The sequence below is a fragment of the Saccoglossus kowalevskii genome, chromosome 2 (genome assembly GCF_978046115.1).
Source record: "Saccoglossus kowalevskii chromosome 2, keSacKowa6.1, whole genome shotgun sequence".
NCBI lineage: Eukaryota > Metazoa > Hemichordata > Enteropneusta > Harrimaniidae > Saccoglossus > Saccoglossus kowalevskii.
This window is the reverse complement of record NC_140642.1, coordinates 46,716,368-46,739,156: the sequence shown is the minus strand read 5'-3', so window position 1 is coordinate 46,739,156 and position 22,789 is coordinate 46,716,368. Positions and strand designations below refer to the sequence as shown.

General features: G+C 35.3%; 1 protein-coding gene across 1 annotated transcript in view; it reads right to left on the bottom strand.

Moving 5' to 3' along the window:
• The window catches only part of LOC100366991 (protein jagged-1), a 248,417-nt gene extending 231,486 nt beyond the window's left edge, over positions 1-16,931 (bottom strand). The window contains exons 1-2 of the mRNA XM_085495845.1: positions 16,666-16,931; positions 16,222-16,518 (exon numbers count right to left, since the gene is read on the bottom strand). Coding sequence (XP_085351971.1) covers positions 16,222-16,518; positions 16,666-16,716 — 348 coding nt within the window. The 5' untranslated portion in view covers positions 16,717-16,931. The remainder of the gene's footprint in view (positions 1-16,221; positions 16,519-16,665) is intronic.
• Positions 16,932-22,789: the final 5,858 nt, after the last annotated feature.

Here is a 22,789-nt window from a genome sequence, read left to right as displayed (position 1 = left end):
AACGCGTCCAGTCACGGCGAAGGCAAGTGCGTTAAAAGCGGCGTTTAATTGGATAACAAAAATAATCGAGATCGACACACATACAGATAAATTCAGAGTGGATTTGAGTTAGCGTGAGTGTGATTGTCATAATTATAACATCGTATTAAAATTTTATTTGGTGGAAACACATTGACCAAGCCCGAATTCTTATTTCATAAATTATTACGCAGATCAAGCTGCAAGCATGGAGGTAAAAAAAGAACAGAGGTGTGAATTCGACATTCAACACCAACCACCAAACAATTCAGAAATTCGAAAATGAAAACAATTAGCAGTGTACGTGTGAGGGCTGTGTAATTTCCTGTTTGTCCAACGCTTTGTTTTCGTGTCACTGTCAAAATTATTGATACATTTTACTTAACAGGGACTAAATGGTCTCTATAAAACGATAATCAGGATCGCAAAAAAAGTCAACTCATTTGAAACACTTGCCGGACGTCTTTCTCTCTCTCTTTTTTCTGAAATCCGTCTTGGTGATCATGGGCTGGTCCGGAATATATTTCTTTCAAAAGTGTTGCGCCAGGTTTACGTTGTCGGCGTTTCACTTTAAACCTAGTTTTTTCCATGGACGAGGATCGTTTTTCCAACAAAAAAATAAAATAGACAAAAAAAAAAGAAAAAACGCCGACCGAAAAATGTATATCGTTTATAAGTATACTGAATGACTAGTGTTATTACGGCTCAGGGGTATGACCTCCTCTCACATTTTTTCATTTGGTGGCGCACTTTCGGCGAGAGTCGGAAATCCGGAAACAGTCGACCGTTTCACGATAGGTGGGCGTGGCTACAATACGAGAAATATCCCAAATTTACTTGGATACGAGTAATCATTTTCAGCAAAAAAGTCAATAACAGCCCATTTCAGTGGGACACAGATCTAAAATGGGAAACGTGAGGGTGGGCATTGCACAGGCACTTTAAATCACCTTCTTCTCTGCCTCTGAATGCATGTCCATCTGTTCAACTTCTTTCTTTTCTATTAATGGAAATTATAAGTAGTCAACTTTTTATATTTATAACGTCAAATCAATTAATCACTTTCCTTCATTACAGTTGGCATGATTAGAAATACTAAATCTGTATACATGTATTTGAGGTATGTATAGGGGTCTAAAAACTAACTCTGCAATGCGATTGTGCGACTCGCCGAATGTCGATTATTGCACTCTGCGACAGGATCGCAGTGTCACTCTGCTAAGAGCATGATTCCCATTGGTTGGTTGGTCGAAAAGCGCGAATCTCAATGGTCGATCGATGTAAGGGTACACAGCATGCCTTATAGAAATGTTCAGTTTTAAATGGTTATTTCGCCGACTACCCCCGAACTACGGTAAACAAGTATTTACCGACGACATGCCGCACGGTTCGGTAATCAGCAAGTATTTAACATTGATTTATTAACATATATAACATCCCCCGGAGGGGATGAAAGGGGTTACAAAACACATGCACGTTGGTGTTGGCTGCCGTATTTACGGTGTAACATCAGGGAGCTGGTAACATTAACGCCATCTTGAAGTTGTGAGGCTTCGTCCACAACTATGCACATTAGCATAGACGGCAGCTTTATAGCGAGTAGAGCGTGAAGTACGTTTCACACGATGTTACGTTTTTTTTTTTTCATTAGCAAGTATAATTTGTTATGACTATATTCATCACTTTGAATTCCCAAATAAAGCGTGTTGCGGGTCAAACTATTTCTAAGCAATCAATATCGTTTTATTAAGAATATTAAGAGAGAAAAACGTAAAGCTGTGTGAATGGATTGAAACTACTGCTGAAGATAGAAAACTAAAACGGCAGTGTCAACGGAAAATTACATGGGTGCACGCTCTCTGCATAAACGGAAACAATGGCTTTGTTTATTTGGCCGATATCGACGAGCAACAGATTTCCTGTACTCACTTCTCCGGTCTCACGTATCGGTGTCATCATCGGTTAAGTAGTTGAAACTCTTTCGCGTTGATGCGAATATTTCAGCCTAATCGTCCCTTTCGAACCACTCGCGAGGTTGGTCATAATATGAGCTAGACGTGCTTGTAATCTGTTGTGATTCCAATGAAAAATTCTTGAAAAATAAATATAAATTGCGTAAACGAGGGGTGAACGCGAAAGTCCTGTAATTGTTCATCGGAATCACAACAGGCTGCAGGCAAGTCTAATTAGTAAATATGACCCCGAGTTGCAGATTTTTCTTTGCCTCGTCTGTCATTGGCGTCTTTGCTTTCTTTCTTTTCATCGTCATTGCGTTAGTAAGATGGTGTTATTAAAATAGAATATAGACTTAGAAAATAAAACGATTTCTCAGACGAAGTCTTGACTGATAATAATGCTGACAATGGACTTTAGATAAATATGCATTGTTTGCGACAGGAAGCTTGTCACCCGTTCTATCAGAATCGTCAACAACAGAATATTACCGGTAGTATACATATACATGTTATAAACATTATGCAAAAATTAACGAAACGGTAGTAGTGTTAGCGTTTGAGCACTGATCTTTCCGAAATTTCGAAAAGCTGGGATGATGAATCAAGGTACAAAGTAACCGTTTTATCAATTATTGAAAAATCAAGAAAGAAAAAAAAGAAAATTTCTCTTCCCCCTACATTAAGATCAATATGGACCACCAAAATTTGGCGTTCATTTAAAAAAATAAACCATAATTTTCAGTAATACTGACTTCGAAAATTATGATACAAAAATAATTACATTCATACCACAAACCAACGCCGTTTTTGTTTACTTTTCACAACTGTTACAAAGTATTTCATTTCTGGTTAAAATACCAGCTAATCGATTGTAGACCACAAGTTTCACTGCATGCAAATTATTTTCCTTCATGCACTCAACAAAGTCAAAGCAGACGTACAACATTCGTTGTACTTCGCTGCCGCCTATGCTAATGAGCATAGTCGTCGGGACGAAACCTTACAACTCCACGATGGCGAAAACGTTACACCGTAAATAGCCAGTCAACACCAACATGCACGTTACACTTTTCTAGCCAGCGGTGTGATGTGTCTAATCACCGTAAACCATGTGTCATTTGTTTGGTCCCACAATTTGTCTTCCATGTGCTTGCCGATCACCGAACAGTGTGGCATGTCGCCGGAACATAGTGTTTACACACTTTTTTTTACCGTACCTTTTTTACCATTTAAAACTTAATTTTTTATAAGGCATGCGGTGAACATCGACCATTGGGGTTCGCGCTGTTCGACCAACGAACCTATAGAAATCGTGCTCTTCGCAGAGTGACACTGCGATCCTGTCGCAGAGTGCAATGATCAACATTCGGCGAGTCGCACAATCGCGTCGCAGAGTTAGTTTTTAGACCCCCATACATACATGTGTATTTGAGGAGAGTGCATTTTTTTTTTTTTGTGGGGGGGGGGGCGCTTTATTTGGTTCACATTCTTTTACCATGAAAACCTGTTAAAATTGTACAACTTAGGAAACATTATCAAGTGTTGCTTTATGATTGGTTTGGCAATCAAATGAACATGTTTTAAACATCTTAAGACTGTCTACCTAGGAAACTGTTGGTAGACAAATGTAAACACCATTGCACATTATTAACTTAATGAACATACTATGTTTATAGCACCAAACAAATACTGTCGGTAACTTATTTTCAATAAAACTTCAGTTTTAGCTGGCAATGACAAAATGTGGTCGGCATGACTACCAACCAAACCAGTTACAACTTAAAGGGGTATATAAGTAGGATTTAATGTGAACAGATTTGAGTATTACCAGGTGTCAAAGATATGCATTTTCTGATATATTTGTGGTAAACAACTAAACAAGCAAGAAAATTTATGTAAAGCAGTTACCTGATATGCAAATGCATTAAAATATCTATTAAAATACTCATTAAAAGCAGTGTACCTATACTGGAGTAGTTACTATGGAGATACTACAACCAGTCAGATTTTGATCGCATCACATTGCAAATCAAAATGCTTATGTTATGCTTTTGATACAACCATATTTGACTATATCATTGTAACATGAATTTATTAATAATGTGACTCAATTTGGGTCCCAATAGACCATGTTGTAGTTTCAGTTTGTAATGGGACTAAATACAGCTATGAACTTACAGCAGAAACAGTTTGTTTTCAGGAAACCGTATTTCAAAATACTGAATAATGACAGAAATATTACAAAATGAGGGCAAAATTAAGGTACTAAATTCCAATGTGCAACTACTCCAATATTTGTTTTATCAAGATAAGCAGTGAAATAACAGGTTTGGGTTAGAACCATCATAAATTTACATCTTATCCGTCACACATTACGTTGAACAGTTTGATGTGACTTTTTGTCTAGTATCTTCATAGCTGTCACAAGCAATGATTTGTTTGTTACATAACAAGAATAGTACAATGTGTTCAAAGTAACAATAGTTAAAAAGTTAGTCTATTGACAAGTAATTGATGGATATCGCATGTGTACTCATGTGCAAGTGTAGTTTTTAATTATTGTGCCCCAATGCATCACAAGTCTACATCAAAGCATCTGGGTGGTGTATAATTCAACAATACGTTCAAACAGCATTCTATGTAAATTATTATTGGTCTGTCTCTCCTGTACATAAGTACACACTATCCGTCGAAACAACCTCATTTTATTGCTTATTTTGAACAAAACGGTTTGTTTCTATGCTTTGCTGCCTTTGTATTCACTGGGAGTTGATAGCCTGACATCATTGACTTGTTGCTAAGAACTGCATAGTTCAGCTATGTACATATTTATACATGCATGCTTAGTGCTTCCCTAAACAGCTACAAAATGCCAAATAGGAATTCAACATTTCTTTTTTCCCACAGTCATATTATCAAATAAACTTTGATCAAATACTGTTGTTATGGAAACTATTATTTTTAAACCAAAATTATAATGCACTGGATGATAGTTTTACAAACTTTAGCTAAAAAGACAATAGTTTTTTTTTTGCATATAAAATCAATTAATGGTTTGTAATTAATGGCCTACATTTATGAATCACCAATGCAATTATTCTATACAGGTCCAATATATCTAACATGAACACATTTTAATTATGTTACTGTCACCATTTATTAAGTTACACAAAATAATTCATACAGGGCTTGTTCAAATTAATTTTCCATTTAGGACATTTTTTAAAATCATTTTTTTATATATAATTGGGCCATTCAATGTGTGATAAGCTACTGCTATTTTAAGGTTATTCACAGTCACATGATCTATGAAACAGTGGCAACAAATTTATTAAAATCCATAATTATTGATTTCAACAAAAGTCATCAACTTTTGTGCTTTTTTAATCCAGAACAAAGTATTTTTTTCAGAAGTTACCAGAATGCATCATGGACAATGATCCAGGTATATTTAATTACCATATTGCATGACCTAAAACTCCATGACTTGAAAAACCCCAAATTACACTTCATGACTTGGTTGGTATTCATCAGTAAACCTCCAACTCTATTTATTTTTCCACCACAAATATTTTTGATCACAATTTGCAACAAAAGAAAATATGCATGTATGCTATGGAGATGAAGAATATGCAGACAGACTGGTGAGAAAGTATGCACTAAGTATTCAAGCAATTTCACTTTTCACTTCTCAAATACCAAAAATGAGAATAATTTTCAGATGTAGAAGTTTGTATTGTATACAAAACAGTCAATTTTGAATAAACAACTTGTAACAGCCAAGAACATAAACGATATAATCAATTTATATGCATTTACTTAAGATATCCTGTTTGAATGGAATTAACATATGTTTGGTTCAAATAGTAGTCATGACAACCAAGTAGGTAAATGCCATGTACTGTACCTGTTAATGTTTAAGATAGCAGAGATACAAATGTAGTAGAAAATCCAGAGAGATGTATCATAAATCATTGTTGGACAGTCAACACCTGAGCTAAGTAAACCCACTATGCTCATCACATGCACATATTGAATAGTTATCTTTTACAATCTTTTATTATTCATATGAACTAAAGTGCAGACAGTGCAACACAGAATTGCAATTCTTGCAGAAAAGGTTCCAATAAAGAAAAAATTACAGCAGTTAAGCATATATACTGATGTGAATACTACTAGGTAAAACTGTTTATTAAATTGGTTAACAGTTAACACAACCAGGTAGAAAGTGATTGGTAGTCAGTTTAGAGTAAGTATTGACAAAACCATGCACTCGCAATGAATACTACCAGGTAAAAACTGATTGTAAAGCTGGTCAGAGGTCAGTTATTTTTACAATCAGCAACATTATAATTAACGTCTATATTTAAATAAGCTTGAGGGACAATGTAATGGACACTCAAATTTTGAATTTAAAATGTTTCAATCTGGCTCGAGTATGTAAGCGCAAGTCTCACAATAACTTATATAGTAATTATAAATTTTATAAGAGCTTGTATTTTTTTAACAAATAAAGCAGATTATAAACTGTTAAGGCTCCCACCAATCTGATTTAAATAAGACTTAATGTTTTGGTTTATCAAGCATAATTTTTTAATTTTCTTTATGTTTTTGTAATTATTTTTTTTTATTTTGAAAGTTGCATATAGATCTGATCAACTTCAATTCAGAATGTGGCATTATTTATTAAAATTGACCAAACAGAAGATTTAAAACATTGAAAACTGCTTTAACAAGTTTGTGCAAGTCGAGGACAATTGTTAAACATGTAAATAAAATATAGAGAGAGGAAGGGTATTTTTTTAATGATTGTATCAGAATTTTATCACAATTTCATCATACAGTTATTTGTTTGCATGTTCCAGCACTCGTTTTAATTCTGATTTTTATTTGAATCGCCAATATCAGAAACTCCTATAAATCACCCCACCCCCCAACCCCTCCAAAAAAAATGATACACTGCTTCGTTTCATTGTATTGAAAAGATGTTCATATAATTGAGTGTTCAGTAAATTTGATGTTTATTAGAAATTTCTGGGTTTGAAAAACAGCATTTACATTTGTAGTCCACAAATCGTTGCAAATATGGTCACTTGAAAATACTACCCAGGCAAATATTAATTAATAGAAAATAATAAATTAATACCATAAGTCAAAATTTATGCTTTTACGAATCTTAATTTCTAAGAAGATACACATTCTCTACTATGATGTATATAGAGCAAATAAGTCTGGTAGCAGTGGTGGAATCAATAATAATAACTAGATTTGACATGACATTTCAGTTGATATGCTAAGCAATCATAACTAGATTTGACATGACATTTCAGATGTTATGCTAAGCAATCATAACTAGATTTGTAATGACATTTCAGATGCTATGCTAAGCAATCATAACTAGATTTGACATGACATTTCAGTTGCTAAGCTAAGCAATGATAACTAGATTTGACATGACATTTCAGTTGCTATGCTAAGCAATCATAACTAAATTTGTCATGACATTTCAGATGCTATGCTAATCAATCATAACTAGATTTGACATGACATTTCAGTTGCTAAGCTAAGCAATGATAACTAGATTTGACATGACATTTCAGTTGCTATGCTAAGCAATCATAACTAGATTTGTCATGACATTTCAGATGCTATGCTAAGCAATCATAACTAGATTTGACAAGACACTTCAGATGCTATGCTAAGCAATCATAACTAGATTTGACATGATATTTCAGTTGCTATGCTAAGCAATCATAACTAGATTTGACAAGACACTTCAGATGCTATGCTAAGCAATCATAACTAGATTTGACATGATATTTCAGTTGCTATGCTAAGCAAACATAACTAGATTTGACATGACATTTCAGTTGCTATGCTAAGCAATCATAACTAGATTTGACATGACATTTCAGTTGCTATGCTAAGCAATCATAACTAGATTTGACATGACATTTCAGTTGCTATGCTAAGCAATCATAACTAGATTTGACATGACATTTCAGATGCTATGCTAAGCAATCATAACTAGATTTGACATGACATTTCAGATGCTATGCTAAGCAATCATAACTAGATTTGACATGACATTTCAGTTGCTATGCTAAGCAATCATAACTAGATTTGACATGACATTTCAGTTGCTATGCTAAGCAATCATAACTAGATTTGACATGACATTTCAGATGCTATGCTAAGCAATCATAACTAGATTTGACATGACATTTCAGTTGCTATGCTAAGCAATCATAACTAGATTTGACATGACATTTCAGTTGCTATGCTAAGCAATCATAACTAGATTTGTCATGACTTTTCAGTTGCTATGCTAAGCAATCATAACTAGATTTGTAATGACATTTCAGATGCTATGCTAAGTAATCATAACTAGATTTGTAATGACATTTCAGTTGCTATGCTAAGCAATCATAACTAGATTTGTAATGACATTTCAGATGCTATGCTAAGTAATCATAACTAGATTTGTAATGACATTTCAGATGCTATGCTAAGCAATCATAACTAGATGTGTAATGACATTTCAGTTGCTATGCTAAGTAATCATAACTAGATTTGACATGACATTTCAGATGCTATGCTAAGCAATTATAACTAGATTTGACATGACATTTCAGTTGCTATGCTAAGCAATCATAACTAGATTTGACATGACATTTCAGATGCTATGCTAAGCAATCATAACTAGATTTGACATGACATTTCAGATGCTATGCTAAGCAATCATAACTAGATTTGACATGACATTTCAGTTGCTATGCTAAGCAATCATAACTAGATTTGTCATGACATTTCAGTTGCTATGCTAAGCAATCATAACTAGATTTGTCATGACTTTTCAGTTGCTATGCTAAGCAATCATAACTAAATTTGTAATGACATTCCAGATGCTATGCTAAGTAATCATAACTAGATTTGACATGACATTCCAGATGCTATGCTAAGCAATTATAACTAGATTTGTCATGACATTTCAGTTGCTATGCTAAGCAATCATAACTAGATTTGTCATGACATTTCAGATGCTATGCTAAGCAATCATAACTAGATTTGACAAGACACTTCAGATGCTATGCTAAGCAATCATAACTAGATTTGACATGACATTTCAGTTGCTAAGCTAAGCATTCATAACTAGATTTGACATGACATTTCAGAGGCTATGCTAAGCAATCATAACTAGATTTGACAAGACACTTCAGATGCTATGCTAAGCAATCATAACTAGATTTGACATATTTCAGTTGCTATGCTAAGCAAACATAACTAGATTTGACATGACATTTCAGTTGCTATGCTAAGCAATCATAACTAGATTTGGCATGACATTTCAGTTGCTATGCTAAGCAATCATAACTAGATTTGACATGACATTTCAGATGCTATGCTAAGCAATCATAACTAGATTTGACATGACATTTCAGATGCTATGCTAAGCAATCATAACTAGATTTGACATGACATTTCAGTTGCTATGCTAAGCAATCATAACTAGATTTGACATGACATTTCAGTTGCTATGCTAAGCAATCATAACTAGATTTGACATGACATTTCAGATGCTATGCTAAGCAATCATAACTAGATTTGACATTTCAGATGCTATGCTAAGCAATCATAACTAGATTTAACATGACATTTCAGATGCTATGCTAAGCAATCATAACTAGATTTGACATGACATTTCAGTTGCTATGCTAAGCAATCATAACTAGATTTGTCATGACATTTCAGTTGCTATGCTAAGCAATCATAACTAGATTTGTCATGACTTTTCAGTTGCTATGCTAAGCAATCATAACTAAATTTGTAATGACATTTCAGATGCTGTGCTAAGTAATCATAACTAGATTTGACATGACATTTCAGATGCTATGCTAAGCAATTATAACTAGATTTGTCATGACATTTCAGTTGCTATGCTAAGCAATCATAACTAGATTTATCATGACATTTCAGTTGCTATGCTAAGTAATCATAACTAGATTTGACATGACATTTCAGATGCTATGCTAAGCAATCATAACTAGATTTGACATGACATTTCAGTTGCTATGCTAAGCAATCATAACTAGATTTGACATGACATTTCAGTTGCTATGCTAAGCAAACATGACTAGATTTGACATGACATTTCAGATGCTATGCTAAGCAAACATAACTAGATTTGACATTACATTTCAGTTGCTATGCTAAGCAAACATAACTAGATTTGACATGACATTTCAGATGCTATGCTAAGCAATCATAACTAGATTTGACATGACATTTCAGATGCTATGCTAAGCAATCATAACTAGATTTGACATGACATTTCAGATGCTATGCTAAGCAATCATAACTAGATTTGACATGACATTTCAGTTGCTATGCTAAGCAATCATAACTAGATTTGACATGACATTTCAGTTGCTATGCTAAGCAATCATAACTAGATTTGTAATGACATTTCAGATGCTATGCTAAGTAATCATAACTAGATTTGTAATGACATTTCAGTTGCTATGCTAAGCAATCATAACTAGATTTGTAATGACATTTCAGTTGCTATGCTAAGCAATCATAACTAGATTTGACATGACATTTCAGATGCTATGCTAAGCAATCATAACTAGATTTGACATGACATTTCAGATGCTATGCTAAGCAATCATAACTAGATTTGACATGACATTTCAGTTGCTATGCTAAGCAATCATAACTAGATTTGACATGACATTTCAGTTGCTATGCTAAGCAATCATAACTAGATTTGACATGACATTTCAGTTGATATGCTAAGCAATCATAACTAGATTTGACATGACATTTCAGTTGCTATGCTAAGCAATCATAACTAGATTTGACATGACATTTCAGTTGCTATGCTAAGCAAACATAACTAGATTTGACATGACATTTCAGTTGCTATGCTAAGCAAACATGACTAGATTTGACATGACATTTCAGATGCTATGCTAAGCAAACATAACTAGATTTGACATGACATTTCAGTTGCTATGCTCAGCAAACATAACTAGATTTGACATGACATTTCAGATGCTATGCTAAGCAATCATAACTAGATGTGACATGACATTTCAGTTGCTATGCTAAGCAATCATAACTAGATTTGACATGACATTTCAGTTGATGTGCTAAGCAATGATAACTAGATTTGACATGACATTTCAGATGCTATGCTAAGCAATCATAACTAGATGTGACATGACATTTCAGTTGCTATGCTAAGCAATCATAACTAGATTTGACATGACATTTCAGTTGATATGCTAAGCAATCATAACTAGATTTGACATGACATTTCAGTTGCTATGCTAAGCAATCATAACTAGATTTGACATGACATTTCAGTTGCTATGCTAAGCAATCATAACTAGATTTGACATGACATTTCAGATGCTATGCTAAGCAATCATAACTAGATCAGATGCTATGCTAAGCAATCATAACTAGATGTGACATGACATTTCAGTTGCTATGCTAAGCAATCATAACTAGATTTGACATGACATTTCAGTTGATATGCTAAGCAATCATAACTAGGCTTGCATCTTGACTGCTGACCAACTTGTTTTCTAACTACATTGTTAACATTATATAGATATGTTAAATTGTTGCACAGATGAAATGAAATGTCATCAAAGAAAAGTTTTGGTGTAATGTGTATATGTGAACAACACACATAAGAGTCAGATGCAATAAATCTCTTAACACAGCATGGTACATATTTCCATGTAACGATCTTCACATGGATGTAATTTTATCGTCAGGTTGTTGATCAAAGTTCAGACATTTCTCTGATTATGAAAATGTTTGTTCCTAATGCTGCATAATTTAGAGGGAAAATATATGTAGCCTAGTGTTCAAAGATTTCATAAAAAAAATTGTGCATGGTGTACTTTTACACCACTTAGCTATAATTCTTTATGATCATAGGATTATTTTTACCAAAAAATTACATTTTCTTTAAATATTGATCAGAGACTGCATCCACGTTATTTCTTGGTGTCCAAGTTTTCCATCTGTTGTCTGTGTGTTCGCAAAGTCTTGCCTCAAGCATATTTAGCTTGATCTTGCATTACAGTCATCACAAATAAATACATGGAAAATATTACAATGAAACAAATAAATCATTTCTCATGACAACTAGGATATATTGTTTTTTTATTTTAATTGTATTCCCATCTTCATGGCTAATCAAAAAAAATCTCATTGATAAAGTCAAATTGCAACTCTTATATGAGGACACAAATGCACAGGGTTACAAAATACACGAGTGAAGTTGGACATATTTGATGATTAAAATAGACCCAGGCATCAGAGCAGGTAAGCGTGCACAAATTGATAGTTAGTGTGGGAGACCACTTTGCAGACTAGCTATGAGAAATACTCATGAATAGATAATGACCAGTTAAATGATTATTAATTTACTGAGGTGTGCTAATTGTTAATGTTCAGAGATGTTAATTAATTAATCAATTACCTATAGTTATTGTTGAATTCTTAATTCAAGTAAAACCTAATCTGTCAAAATTAAATACAGTTATATCAACTAAAATCTCATACCAGTCTAAATAATTTCTAAATATTTCATAGCCATAAATTTTTTAAAATGACAATATTGGTGAAAAGAAAATTGAGTTCTCAAATCATTTCTAAAATATTAAAATATTTTTATTTTGTGTTACAAAGGCTTGATTGATCAATGTGTTCAGAATTGTTCCATTAAAAGCACTCACTGGCGATTCACCAAAAAACATTTCTAGAACAATGCAATTTTTGTGAGTAATAAATTATATGAGAGCAAATCGTCTTTAATTGTACAAAGTGAAGCCTCACAACCTGAGTTTGTGACTGTAGCTTATACTTCATAGCAAGTTCGCCAGCAGCTATTTGACTATATTGCAATCTCAACAACTAGTCAGAATTTACGTGTATTCTCATCAATTTTCTGGAGTTAAATTTTGAATTTGATTTGACAATAACTATTTTTCCTGAACCACTAGACTCAATTTTTGAACATAAATTTAAATGTAAGGAAAATTCAGTTGTAGAGTTATCAGCTACAACAAATGCTAGGTACAATTTCACAATTAACCACATCAAATTTATTTTCATTCATTTTTCAAAGATATAACAAAATTAAAGAATTTATATTGTGCTGAAACCTGCCTAATGCAAAAATAAAACACATTAGCAATTTACAAAAATTATGTAGGTTACACTGATACACTGATATTTTAAACTAAGGTCATTATTATTGCTTGGCAGACAAACCCAAATTATATTATGATCCCATCCTGATGCATAATATTCCACAGTTTGAAAACTACTGATACCATGCCCTCAAGACAAATGTTAATGACAACATCAATGACCACATCTGTCTATATATATACACACACAGTCACACTGATCTACAATGTAGAAGCCAGTTTGTCATTTCGATTAACTTTTTTTAAATATAAACAACTTTTGTCGATATGATCCATTGTAAATAATTTCAGTATGTATGTATGTAATTGAATGTAAGTATCAAATTAAACAAAATTCAATAAATATGATATATAAAATTTCAAGTACTTTGGTGTCCATTTTGACTTTTCTGAGACTTGACGAACAGAAATCGTTTATTTGGCTGCAGCTCATTTTACAGTAAGTGTATCCTATTTCTAATGCATTTCAGAAATTGCTGTCATCTATATTATTTTTTTGTCTCTAGGGTTCAAAAAATGATCAATTGATTTGAATATGAAACATCTGGGACTAGGAAAAACATTCAAAACAAAATGATTACTACCCAAATGTAATTTAAAATTAGATGCTGAGACTGAGATATAGAATTCTACTTTAGCACCTAGTAAAATAAATAGCTTTCATGGAAAAAAAAGTGTAAATTACTTTAAGCACTGCTTTGAGAATAGGAAGTACAATATATAGTTGCACTTGCACTTAACAAGGCAGTAATTACATTTTCCCTCTAGTCATAATCCACACAATAATAATTTTCCCAACCAAAACATTGAATTCATTTGGGAATTGGTGTATTAAATCAGGCTGTGTGCAGAAGTGCCAACAGCACACATGCTACTATAATCTAGATGTAAATGTACAGATTTGATCTCATTCAAAGAAAAGTCATCTATGACTTGTGCTAGCAGCAACATGTAAAATACTTTGTACACACAAGATATTTTTGTGACAAAATTATTAGTAATACTTTTCGACCTATTTTAAACTTGTTTTACCAAAACTGAAATCTGACTGGTTGGCAGATTGCCAGATTGATCAAATCATAAGTTTATTCTTGGTACTATTCCCACCATCATTTTATTTTCTTATACAAAGATATATGGTTAGGTATGTTATTTCCACTTATATTAAACTGTATCAAGTCAGTAACCTTTAATTAACAAGACAAAAATATAATGATAGTCTATAGTTGTCAGATTTTAAATAATTAAAATACTATCTTAACTATATATTCTCTGTTCAGTATTATGTTTCAATTGCTATATCAAGCGTTGTTGTCCCAAGAATAATACCTATTGTCTGCTCTGCTAACATGGTACTAGTATATAAGTGTATGTCTGAAGGGGTACCAGGAAACAGTTACTAGTTAATATGCAAATTTTCATTATTATTCTAAAGTGAATGACTGTCATTAAAAACAAATCTAAAAATATCCTCAGTATTTCCCACACCATGAGAACATATCATATACCATCTATTGTTTTACACAGAGTACTGAAATGGACATAATGTCAACATAAATAACCAAGCAGCCCGTTTTCTCATGAATCCAATGGTCTTACTGTTCAAATGAAGCCAAATTCCACAAGTGAAAAGTCAGAGTGGATGACTGGCCTTGGGTGACATGCCCTGTGATAAGAAGACTTCATTGTTTCCTCAGACATGTGTAAACATGCTTCAAAACCCTACTTTCAGTTTCTTTCAGCAAGCCCCATAACTCTCCCACGACCTAGTTTTATTACACAAGCATACACACACAATTCTCACCACAATGATTTGGTGTGGATAACACAGAAATTGAGGAAATAAACGAAATGCTATATAATGGACTATCTAACTACATTTTGCCCAGTAAATTATTAAAATATGCAAATGATGACAAAATAAATATAAACTGATATCATTTATAATTGAGTTTGACATAATGAAATTATAGCAGAGGCCTAATCATACAAAAATATTGTTTATTTCGGTGTTATTATTCAAACTGTACATTCAATGCGTGCCAAAATTCAGTGGATATTACGACCACGCGTCAATCTCAGGCTATTCAGGGCTATTCTCACAACTTTTGTATTGCAAAGTACTTTTGAGTTAATTACGGTGACACCAAAACACAGAATGCGTTAGTCAAGAGAGTGATTAGGACACGTGCGACTGCCAGTAGTGTCAGTCACAAAACAACGCAGTGTTTTAAACGAGCGAAGTGCACAACAAAACAAGGTAAAAATTCCCCCATTCATTGCCATACAAATCGTCGATCCAAGTGCTGAAAATAGATTTGATAATGACATGCGGGCTTGTTTTATTAATATTACCAGGACTAGTAGCCCGGATTAGTATTTGTCGTAGCAGCACCCGCTAACTTGTCGTTCACACACAAACACTCTGCACAATATTTTATATGACACTATCAAAGTATCAACCGTACAGCTGTCGTTGTACACATTTATTTCTACTATATAACACTGCGTATATAATCTGCCGCATATTTTTTTTTAAATATTTTGCTTTAAAAACCCTTGCGGAAGCCCCGCTTATTGTTACAACTTTTCAAGCAAGTGTTATGCAACCTAAAAAGTGAATCAATTCGTCTCTAATTTTCGCAAAAAGTTAGGTTGTTTGTCTGGAAAGTGTGTTGGAATTCGTTACAATGTAGCGATAGTACTTCCGAGATGGAGGGACTTTCCGAAGGACTATCCTCATCCCCCGGTGTCACAGCGACGATGTCAGATAATTAAGACAGCCACCAAAAGAGTGAATAGACAACAATGTCAACCAGTCACACACTACGATAAAAGTCTAATAATGTTGGTTGTCCTGGACTGATCGTATGCGTAGCACACTGAAAATTGCAAAACCATGGTAAAACAACACGACACGTTAGACGCTATTATTATTACTCCTGGTCGAAACGGAAGACACCAATAGACTAGATTTTTCAAACGTGCAGTAATAATATAATAATACTTACCATCCACCGAAACTCGAATGACAATTTTAAACGGGCCGCAGCGTCCTCTGCCGGAAGAGTAAATGAATTGCCTCCTAATATTTGACTGTGTGCTTTTCCGAATGTACAAGGTCCATCTCTAGTTACTGACGATTGGAATTCCTTCAAACAAACTGAGACTTGCGTATCACACGAGTCTTGCGTGCACGATCCGTCCGGATCAGGGACCCCGTCACAACAATCCCCGTTTTCCAATTCACCAGCAGCATTCCAAACTGACAAAATTTGCAGTTCAAAATATCCAGAACCAAGAGAGGCCTAAAGAGGAAAATATGAAGGGAAAATGACATCAGTAGCGAAACTCCACCAAAAGAAAAAATAACTGGAGGTAAATGAGAACATGGGAAGAGTGAAGCTGAGCGAAGCATGGAAGTGAATGTGTGGATGTCTAACGTCATCACGAACCTTGGTAAAAGTTAACACAATCAAAGCAGCAAAAACCATCCTGGGACACATGCCGAATAGCTCACTTGGCACGACGCCTCTGTTGACGTAGTAAAGGAAGGAAACGCCGCCGAACGGCACCAAAACTCGTTTAAGTAAGGCATGCAACTCGCATTGATATCCCGCTTGTGAGTGAGAGCCGAACGTTGGACAGATGGATTGCTTTGGAGGTTCACTTAAGGCGCACACTAAGTGCGCAGACTCCGTTCAATTATATTACGTGCTGAGCAGGCAGCCAATGTCTATTGGACCTCGATAAAACTTATGACGTTTTAGGTAAACAACTTGACCAAATAGCACCGAAAGTTGATATAGCATCTTCAAAAATGTTCAGGAATGTGCTAGCGTGTATGTTATACGGTTATAGATTATACTACCGTCACAAGTTTGGCTAAATGACATATGTGTTGGCAGCGTCACGAGTTTGGCAAGCGCTCGCCCCCTTGTACTAAACAGTCATTTGTGTCTAATTGGCGAACACACTACAAATGGAGCAGACGCCGCTGGGACACGCGTAGGCAATTTATTTGGAGTTAAAAACAGCCCGGTGTTATTGGATTAACGGGATGTGTTGTCCAAGTGATCATATGCGCAACACTAATACCAACTGACTTCACACGTAAATACCAGGCTACGCGGAACTCATTGCCGTACGCAGTTACATTTGTACCACCATATTTACAATAACTCGCTGCAATTCATTACGCAGTAGCCGGGGACACGACAGGCTACACTTGCTACTTTTTTTCGCACGCGTAAGGACTTCATTCGCTCGCTGATGAATTTAATTTATCGCAAAGAAGACCCCTACGAAAATCAATTTGGATGTTGGATTGTAGGATATTCCATTCATGAAACAAGTGAATGAATATAAATATATGGAAGACCAGTTTTCAAATGATGTACCAGTGTTACGAATCTGATCTACTACTGTACACACGGTTTTAATTCATTTGGTATTAAACAATGTGCAGAATGTCAATTGGTCTCTTATCAAACGACAGTCGGAATTCTCACTACGTATGGGCACAATAGTGGAGTCAGGCGGAGTAATCTTTAAAAACTGCCCTTAGCCTTTTTAATAATGTGTATGTGTAAAATGCAGGTTAGGGACTCAAGTTACCGCATGAAAAGAATATGTGTTATTTGCAAAACAAACCCATGATGTAGTACGATATATTCTCATCAACAATCGCATTCACTTGAACATATTATAAGGGATTTTTAGAATAGTCTCTTTCCAATGGGTGTGACTTTGAGTTCTGTTTGTTTTCTGATTATGTCACATTTCTTGTAAAGTTCTGCATACTTTCTCACTGCGGGGCACTGCTATTTCAAATCACGTTCTACAACGCCGCATATATTAAGTCATCACTAGATGTGTACTTATATGCTGATGTTAAGTACATTTTCTATATTTTGTTAAAATGTGATTGTTAAAAATAGCGTATAAATGTACTAGTTATTCCACGTGGGAATTGCAACATTAGAACTCATATCATTTTATTTCAATTACATATTGATGTGCACATTTGCATAATGTCTCTTCACTAGCTGCAGCTGGCCCCATTCCCGCTTCACGCTTCTCTAAGTTCACTTATGTCGGGTGACTTTCTGTTGCAACCATGCGACGCATACATGCTTTTTAGTCGTGAAATTAGATTCCACAAGTGCATAGTTAGATACAGTTTTAAACAATATACAATTGTGCTACTTTTTTCTGTGTCTAGTTTGTATATTTCGCCCATTCAATGATTAATTGACACCACTCGTTGGGAGTTACCACACGGCGGCGCTCTCCGCCCAGCTTGATATTAGAGCGAATATACTACCTACCCGTATTAGTGGGACGGGCAAGCTAAATGTGAACGGATTTGACGGTTATAATAATAGCTGATCAAAGTAAGAGGAAGTGGGGTTGCCCTGTTACTTGCTGATCAAAACAAAAGATGTACAATATGGTTCAAAATGTGATAAAAATAAAAAATATTCTGTAACAATATTCTCTGCCAAACTCGATGTGGCAAATATAATTGTAAAACCTTTATTTCAACAAAAATGGAGCTACCCCTCATATCGGAAAGTGGCTGCTATATATAGTGGCGTGGCTTTCTTTGACACTCGCGCTGCCGGCCTATTATTAATTGTCCACTGTAGTTGATGTAGGTTCAGGTTGCTTGATTACCAGTTACGGGAATCTGTGTGATTTAGCTTCTTTTTGAGTTGTGGGTTCTCGGCAGAAATTCGGTAACCAAGAATGTGGTAACATTCAACAATATGTTAACGACATTGCAGCAACATTTTGTTAATAATTGACGTCACTTCTGTTGGATATTTCACTTTGTCACATCGATATGTCACGTGATGGATTACTAGTATAGGGTACTACTAACTCCCCATTTGTGATATTTCTTTTTCCAATCGAAGCGCTCAGCTGAGCTTGGTCAACACGCATGATCACATCTATTAATATCTCATAAAATCTCTATGATGTACAGTATTTTCAAGTTATCATTATTTTGACGGTGTTTGATTTCAGGCATGCGTGCACGATCTGCACATTCTTAGCTGTAAAGTAGAGTGGAAACTACTAGAAGAACAAAGGATGACGAGGTGATGGGAAGCGAAGGGTGATGCACGCACATGGCACTGTTCCCATTACCAAACATACGTGTTATGTAAGGTTAACCTTAGCAATTTAAAAATTCTATGAATTTCTGACATTCAAACGTGAAATTATGCTATTAGATTTATAAAATTTCGGGAGTTCGTTAATCACATTGTTTTAGTATGTGCAGTGCACCACAGTCCGTAGGCAAGGAGACAAGTGGAATCATGGCCGTGTAGTTCTAGACTTTAGTGCGAAGGTGCCGTATCTCAGTACAATTACTAAAAGCTACGGGATACACGTTAGTGTGAAGTCAAAAATCACTTGTTAATTCATGGCTAAATATGATCCTTTATTAAACAGGTTATGCTCACAGCCGGGCATCATCATTGGAAGGACATCGTCTCTCACAACACGCTATCACACCATGGGCCAATTATAGACCCACACGACTGCTTCATTGGTTACACATGTTGGTCGCGCTTTAAATCAAAATAGAGGAATTCCGGATGAAAAATCATCTCTCTAAACAACTCACGAAATTACTATTTGTAGCCAAAATAAGCACTGAATTACTACTTAATCGGTTTATAACTTATTAAATACAAAATATCTTCCGGTCATGAGATGCTTATTGCAAAACAGGACTTTAATGTTTACTAAATCAACACTAGGCACGAGTCAATAGCCCGTAGATACGGGGCTTCCTTACATGCCAAGTAGCATAAACATGTATTTTTCTTCTTTGTTTTTTCGGCATTTAATTGAAAACTAGTTGACCTTGACACCAGCTTCGGCTACGCGTGGGTTTAATGAACAATTTGCACTTACAACAGTGTGCGATAATTCAGTTATTCTCCAACAAATGAGTGTTAGTTGGAGACATAATAGTACTGCAGCAGTGCGTATTTACAGGCACCAACACAGTCACTACTGTGAACGGAGATAGTAACCAGTTACCCTGATTACCATATTCCATATTTGAAAAACACAAAATTACCTTGACATAATGGGGGTCTAGCATTGTATTTAGTGTGGTCGGAGCATTGTGATTATTGCCACGTTTCACAAACCATAGATCTTATAATACAATGCCATCGCTTTGCATAGTCGCTGCTGGATATATGGTTGTAGATAGATGTAGATGTACTAGTTTGTAGCATGGCGTCCATTGGCGGATTTAGAGGGGGCCGAGGGGGCCGCGGACCCCCTATTTTGAACAACCAACAGGGCTTCGCGCCATCTTATCGGCCCCCTGTTCCAGAATCCTAGATCCGCCCCTGGCATCATTGTCAATTTCATATATACACCGTTAACCAATTTCGATTCATTTTTACTGGGTACATGAACAAGCATTGTACTTATAGCATTCGTTACTTCCATCAGTACTATCCCGAGTCTGATAGCATTATTCGATTCTCTGTGTACTGCTGATGGAATGGAGAAGTTATGGTCCGTTAGTCTAGAGTGACATTTTCCATTAGACTCCAGCGACCACAACGTACACCCCACGCTCGTAAGCATCTCATTGATAACATTCTATGCGTACTTCATCGTACAGCGAAAACTATTAAATAAATATTTAATATCTATTGCAATGTTCCACTCCTGTTATTATACACGACGAGCCATTTTGACATGTGCCGTATTGTGGTACAATGACGTACGGTGCCACCGTTGCAGGCACGTGACACACACTACACACCCCAGGGCTACACACGTCGGCGTCAGTCTATCTGTGGCGTGGAATATAGTAACAGCCATTAACAACTATTCTTGCTAGATTCGTATCTGTTTAATGTATTGAAAATGACGTGACATAATCCAAATTTTATTCACTGTTTTTCTATATTCTAAATCGGAGTTTATGCGTATCAAGTCACGTGATTTCAATTTTATGATACCCTCGTTAAATGTATGAGTCACGGTATAAACGCCAAAACATCGGTCGTTAAAAGTGTAAATTGATGTTGGGTAAACCAACATGAAATACATATTACTTCATTGATGTTATTTCAATTTTCAAGTAAAAAATTTGCGAGAAACCTGTCTTGACAGAATTAACCAAATTACTACGTACATCAGTTTATATGCAGCATGCTGTGCCGCGGTATGGTGGTAGCAATCCTCGAATCACTCACTGTGCCGGTATGGTGGTAGCAATCCTCGAATCACTCACTGTGCCGGTATAGTGGTAGCAATCCTCGATATCACTGACGTCATGTTTTTTGTGGGATTATGGTTTTTAATTCAATGCATATATCAATATATGACCTTGGCATCTGTTGTGGAAAGTGGACGTCTTATCAACATAGGTTGGTTCTCGTCGATAGTGTTAATGCGCTTTTTCTTTCAATTATCTTTGTTACAACCATGATTTGTTCAATTTCCACGTGTCACGAACTTACAATAAAATTGGAATTCTAACTCTTTGCGCATCAGCGTGTTTACAAACGAAAAGAATGTCAAGCTGCCTGCAAAAATTATAACCTTTCTAAACCCCGTGAATTTAATCAATTTCCTGTCATCAAGCCCAACGTCCAGCGTCTACTTGCAATCGGATCCCCAAACTCGTTTTCTCCGTTGCCGATAGGTTATCTAGATTTTCTCACAGTCTTTATCAACTTTCAAAGCATAGAAAACACCATGTTTTGACTGTAGTGAAATTAACAGGGTAGTGGTTTCAGTTGACATGTTGTATGCACACACAATAATGATTGCCCACCTGTCATCTTTCCACCCATTCCACGGTTGCTATGCGTTCCCATCCCCACCTAATAATGATCGCCCGAGGAGCCTTTTCCAACAAATATACAGAGTAGGTTGTACAAACTTGCATTTTTTTTTAGCGATGCAGTCTTCAAAATTTCGTTACTGGGGAAATGATCGATGTTTAGCTGTGGATTAGAGACTGGTTGCTAGGATACCGATGAGAACATGGTGATTATATTTCCAGGCGTTATATACAATACAGAAATGATCAAGGGAAATTGCGATATGTTTAATGAACAGAAGCTTCAGCATTTAGTATCGTTTTGTATAAACATTCAAAAACTACTTGGAGACAATTTCCTGTTCTCTGTTTGCAACATGCTTATTGAAGTAAATCTAAACTATCACGCGTTTTATTTTTACAAATACATATCTGAAGTATTCTCCAAGTATTTTGTATTATAGTATACATTATTGTACACACTCTTCTTATGATTGATATTATGTACGAATAGGAAGTTTGTAGTGGAATCGCAATCATTCTGCACGTTATGAATGAAGAGTGAGCGGCGCCAAATATAGTGTTACAAACTCCAGGTTAGTGACCTGCGCAGTGCCTCACTCGTGTCACATTTCGTTTCTGTACGGAATTTTTGCTACGTTAGTGTTTTGTAATTCGATTGAATATTGATTTTATGAAAGGTCGAGACAAGGTCGAGAATATCATTTATTTTCCAACTTCCAACATTGTAACGTGAAATAGTT